Source organism: Alligator sinensis, unplaced genomic scaffold (genome assembly GCF_000455745.1).
Source record: "Alligator sinensis unplaced genomic scaffold, ASM45574v1 scaffold872_1, whole genome shotgun sequence".
Classification (NCBI taxonomy): Eukaryota; Metazoa; Chordata; order Crocodylia; family Alligatoridae; genus Alligator; species Alligator sinensis.
In genome coordinates, this window is record NW_005843140.1 from 200,294 (window position 1) to 205,764 (window position 5,471).

The following is a 5,471-nucleotide window of genomic DNA, read 5'->3' on the forward strand; positions in this document are numbered from 1 at the left end:
GCTGGAGAACAGACAGGCCAAGAGCCCCAAAACGCTTCCCTTGGGGCCTCAGAGTACCTCGCTAGGCAAAAAAAAGGTGGCCCTGAGGCGAAGAGGTCAAGGCTCCCCAAACACACTGCACTAATGTGATGATAGGGCACCAGGGAGGGATGCTGAGGGTATTACTTTCCTACCCACCAAAATCAGGGAGAAAACCACCCACCTGAGGCTGACAGTGCCAACAAAGCAAGTACAGAAAGGATCCATCCTCCACCCCCACACACCTCAGGCAGGCAAAGGAGGGTCTTCTCTCTTGGACTGAGAGAGAGAACCAGCAGAAAAAGTAAGGCTGTCAAAGATGCCTTTGGGAATGGGACAGCCTGAAGGACACTGATCACTGCAGCCACCCTTACTCCCTCGACACCCTCCCTGCCCAAGTCACCTCACCAACAGCAATTCCATTGTCAGCCCCACAAGCCCTCGTCTTTCCCCTCCAGCTGCAGTTTGGGATGGAGAGCAAGAGAGGTGGAAGTTGCATCCGAGAGGAGTTGAGGATTGGGGGACCCAGAAAGTGTCCTAGGCGTGGAGTGGGTTTTAGGCCACACGCTCCCTGCACTCGCTGCATTGTGACCAGATGGCAACAGCCTGGTCCCCCCAGGCTTCACATCACCCTACTCAGTCTTACACGCTACCAGGGCTGCGTATTCACCCTCAGCCGTCAGCCACGGACACGACTCGCCACGTTCCAGCAGAGACATCCCAGACAGAGAAGAAAGGCTGGGTACCCAGAAAGCTCCTTACCTTTCTTCACCTTCTTCTCCTCATCTCCTTCTGCACCCAGCAGAGTGAAGATGATTCCAGTTTGCGAGTTGATGCCCACAGCAGTCACCACCATCCTCCCGGAGCCCTCCATCACATGGGTACCTGGCCAGGGGAGCAGAAAGAGTGAACTATGAGGAGACAATGCTGACACTTCTTCCCCGACTCTCTAAACATGGGACTGGCCAACTCGGAGGACTGCATTACAGGTCCCATCGCTTCTGGATCGCCGGTTCAAAGCTAGCCCAGGTCAGTGTCTCAGAGTAAATTACCCCCATCCAGCCTATTCAGTGCCTTGTATTAAGTGACTTCAATGGGTATCTTTCCAGGTTCCTGTAAGACAAGTGTCCTCATCATGATGATTGACACCATCCTATTCATTTCAGCAGAAACACCAAGGAGTGAATGAACTGCTAATTTTCCCCTCAAGAGAGGGGCCTAGCAATCAAGGTGGGCCAGTACATTGGCACCCACCACCACGGTGGTATGGAAGTCCCTCTGGGGCAAGGCTGGAGCAGGCTGGTAGGATCAAGTTGTCAGGGAACTTTGTTCTGCTGCTTCCCACCCTATGCTGTGCCTGACCCATGGATACATGGAAGATTCAGGCTCCAGGTCTGCTTGACCACCACCTAAACCCACTCGTAGGAGGAGACAGGCTTGCACTTGGCCCACTCTGTGCTGCCTAGACCCCCAGACAAACTGAAGAGAGCTCAGGCACCTCCAGCCACCCTCTAGCTCTCAGGATGAGCATGGTCTGTTCTGTCACCATCATGAAGGTGACACCGCATTGCCATTTGAACATGCAGCCCGCTGCACCCCTGCACTGTAAGGGGTTGGGAGACTGGCTGGGTTTTCCAGCTCTCATAGGGCATGTCTGCTGGGCTTACCAGAAAGCAGCATGGGGTCCTTGTCCAGGGACTTCTTGACGTGGTCCGACTCCCCAGTCAAAGAGCTCTCATCAATTTTCAGATCATTGCCTTGAATCAGGATGCCGTCAGATGGTAACAAGTCACCTGGGAGAGCAGGGAACAACCATGGGTTACAGCTGGCCCTGGTCTGAGGTTGCTGAGCAGGGATTTCACCCATCCTAGGCAGAGATCCCAGGATTGCAGAGCAGGGTCAAGCTGAGGGAAGAGAGGTAGCACAGTGGAGGGGGGCATATGAGGATACTCCAAGTCATCTCACTGATGAATTCCCAGTAATGCAAGGCAATGGAGGCCCCCAGAAGGAGGATGGGATGGCCAATTAGAGCAGAAGCCTTTTATCAGTGCAACTAGAGCTTAACTCTAAGCAAAAGGGATTTGGTGGGCAGTTTCTACTGAGAGAGTGACTTGAAGCAGATAGATGCAATGGGTTAATAAAAACAGAATAAAAAAAATTAAAAATTAAAATGTAGAAGAATATGGGAGAGACTTATCTGCAACTCTGACAACCAACACAAGCGGTTAATCGTTTTGATTAAAACAAAGTATTTAAGTAGTACCAACTTACTGCCAAAGTTTTAAGTAAGAGAATCAGACTACTGACACTGTGGGAGTCACTACATACCTAGAACCACAATTTGCTAACATTTTGAGAGAATTAACTCCTACAGATATAGAGCTACTTCTCATCAATTACCACGTATTCAGCTAGTTTAGATCAATGATCAGTTCATTAAAAGGAGTTAAGAAACCAAGGAAAAGCTAGAAAGGCACTTGTTTTTTCCTTCCAGTTTAAAAACTAGAGCTAAGTTCTAATCAAGGTTGACATCTACTGGCTCTACAATTTTAAGGCAATGGTGCCTGGAAACAAATATTTGCTTTGTTTAATACAACGAATTGGGTTTAGCTGTCAAACATGGATTTATAGAACTTTTTCCTTATATACAGTAACAGCTTTCTTCCTCTTGTTCTTTGAGAGACTCTCGAAAGGCTAGCAATGTATTTCAGGATCCATCCAAAACGATGCCTGCTACAAGTTACGAGCATTAAAAATAGTGTAGCAAAATAAGAAGTTCATCATACCCCATTTTCCAGCATAACCAGAAATGTCAATGTTAAGAAACCAAACAAGTGTGTCAGCTACACCCTTGCATAAATAAAAGTGCACCTATAGATACAGGGTAGCCTCTTGGTTAGAAGAAGTTCCACCAAACTTATTGTAAAGGGTATATTTAGCTGCCAATCAACAGGCTTTTTGATTACTCTCCAATGAGAATTAACCTCATTTTAATCAAGGTAACAAAAAATAGAACATGTCAAGCAAGATAAGATTTGAGGTTTCCTGTTTGCCCGATTTAAACCCAGATCATCCCAAAGGGGCTCGGAGTGCACGCCATGCCATGGGACCTATCTGGCACCACCCAGCACCGCTGCTTGCTCACCGTATTTGATCTGCGCGATGTCCCCCACCACGATCTCAGCCACAGGGATCTGGATCACCTGCCCCTTGCGAATGACCGTGAACTTCTGCTCCTGCTCGATTCGGCTCTGGAGGCCCCGGAACTGCTTCTCTTTGCTCCAGTCATTGAATGCAGTCACCAGCACCACGATGATCACTGAGAACAGGATGGCCGCCCCCTCGATCCAGCCGGCCTGCGACTCCCCCTCGTCCTCCATGCCACCTGACACTTGGCCACACACTGCAGGGGGATGGGGTGGCAAGAGAAAGGGAAGGGGGAACATTCAGGCATGCAAGGAAATGCATATGCGTGCTGTACCACACAGGCCTTGAAAGGCATACACTCACAGAGGGGCCCCCTGTCCCCTTTCTCTCCAAAGCCAGTCCCTACACCCCCCTCCTGCAAGGATGTACTCATCACCCTTGCAAGCATTTTTGCACAGGTTGGCTTAATGTCTAGAGCACAAAGCTGGGGCTTGGGACACCTGGGTTCTAATTTCCAGTTCTGCAAACCCAGCTCTACTGGTGAGTTTGGAAATGAGTCAGCTCCTCTGCGTCCCCAATTTGCTGACACCGTTGGGCACTGAACTCACGGAAACTGCTTACAAAAGCTCAAGCACACGCAATCACTGGGCACCTTTGCAACCTCTAGTCTGTGTAGACAAACAAAAATTGAATGCTGGGGGAAACAGAGGCACAGAAGGGATAAGCAGCTCAACCATCCACCCCACAGGGGAGAGTCACATTGGAGCTGGGAGTAGAAATCATGCGAGTAGGCCACCTCTCTGCTGACCAGGCAGGGACCCTGCAAGAGGTTTAAAGCAAGATTCTCCAAAGGCCTCAGAGATCCCCGATGACAGGCACTGGCCTACACAGCGCAGCTCATCGTGGCAGGGCAACAGCTTCCAGGAAGCATATGAACCCTCACGATTGCCACAGTGGACCCAGCATCCTCCCTCTGTGGTACCGTGACAGATATACCAGGAGCTGATCACAGAAAGGGTAAATGCAACGCATCACTGTCATGTTATCATGCACCTGGACCCAAAATAAGGTTCAGGGCTCAGGTCTCCCAAGACACCATAATGACTTTCATTTGCAGCTGCAGTGTCTTCATGTGTGTGTACACACACATGCACGTGCCCAGTATAATTAAGATAAAAAGAATATTACTTCAATATTTCTCTGCACACAAGACACCAGTGGATCTTTGGTAACATGGTGATAAACAGCCTAGCTGTGCCCCAATAGGCACAGTGGTATGTAGGCAGAATACATGCATGACACACACAGGGCTCTCTTCCCTGAAGCATCAGCTATTGGCTCTGAGGGGCCTGCTCAAGCCCCTGTCGGAGATAATGCAATCATGCTCATCGACCGCAATGGGAGTCAGATGAGGCCAAAGAGGCAGGCTATTGACCAGGCAGACCGATGGCCTCTGCAGTCTGAATGGTCTCCGGGGGGCATATTGCAGTCACATCTATGAACACCTCCCTCAGTCAAGCTACCCCCACACTGGGGCTGTGCACAGACCTAAAGAACAAGGCAGGATGACGAGCAGAGGGGCAAGTTGGACCGTCTCTTCGTGCCATCACCCCTGGTGTGATTTTGGCTTTTGCAGAATCCTAGTCTCTCCCCCGTCCCTGAGCCACACTCATGTCCCAGGAGGACTGTGGTAGATGGGGATGACGGGGCACTACAGCACTGCACAGCAGCTTAGAACAGGACACGACTCCTGCATTGTCCCAAAATGCCAAGTGCATGGGATAGGTTCAGCTTGGCAGGATGGGAGAGAGAGAACCCAGCCAGGACAGACAGGAGAAAGGTTTCTCCATGGAGGTGAATGAAAGCAGGAGCCTTTCCATTAGTCTCAGCCAACTTTGGACCGGGCCCTGCATATTAGGGGCCTCAAATCGCACCCAGCACCGTGCCATCAAAAGCTGCACAGTGGGAGGCCAAATGTGCCGAGATGGTGGCGCGGCGGCTGTGAGGCCGTGGGCGGGCGAAGGCAGCCGTGATGCCAGCTGTACAGGCTCAGCTGGGGAAGATTTGTTTACTAGCCGATCAGGTAAAGCATATGTGCGCGGGAGGGGGAGCACGGGGCCCGCTCCCCTCAGCTGCCACCCGTCAGCAGTGCTCCGCAGTCGATCGTGGAGCTGCACTGACTTATGCCAGCTCCCGATTCACGCCTCGGGGAGAGCACAAGGTGGTCACCAGACCCCTTTGATCCAAACACAAGTGATACGCACTTTAGGAGGCCAAGATGCAGCTGTGATAGGATCAGAGCTGGG

General features: G+C 50.9%; 1 protein-coding gene across 1 annotated transcript in view; it reads right to left on the reverse strand.

The window, feature by feature from the left end:
- The window catches only part of ATP2B4 (ATPase plasma membrane Ca2+ transporting 4), an 84,602-nt gene that overhangs the window by 33,768 nt on the left and 45,363 nt on the right, over window positions 1–5,471 (reverse strand). The window contains exons 4-6 of the mRNA XM_025193978.1: window positions 3,164–3,421; window positions 1,686–1,811; window positions 781–903 (exon numbers count right to left, since the gene is read on the reverse strand). Coding sequence (XP_025049763.1) covers window positions 781–903; window positions 1,686–1,811; window positions 3,164–3,421 — 507 coding nt within the window. The remainder of the gene's footprint in view (window positions 1–780; window positions 904–1,685; window positions 1,812–3,163; window positions 3,422–5,471) is intronic.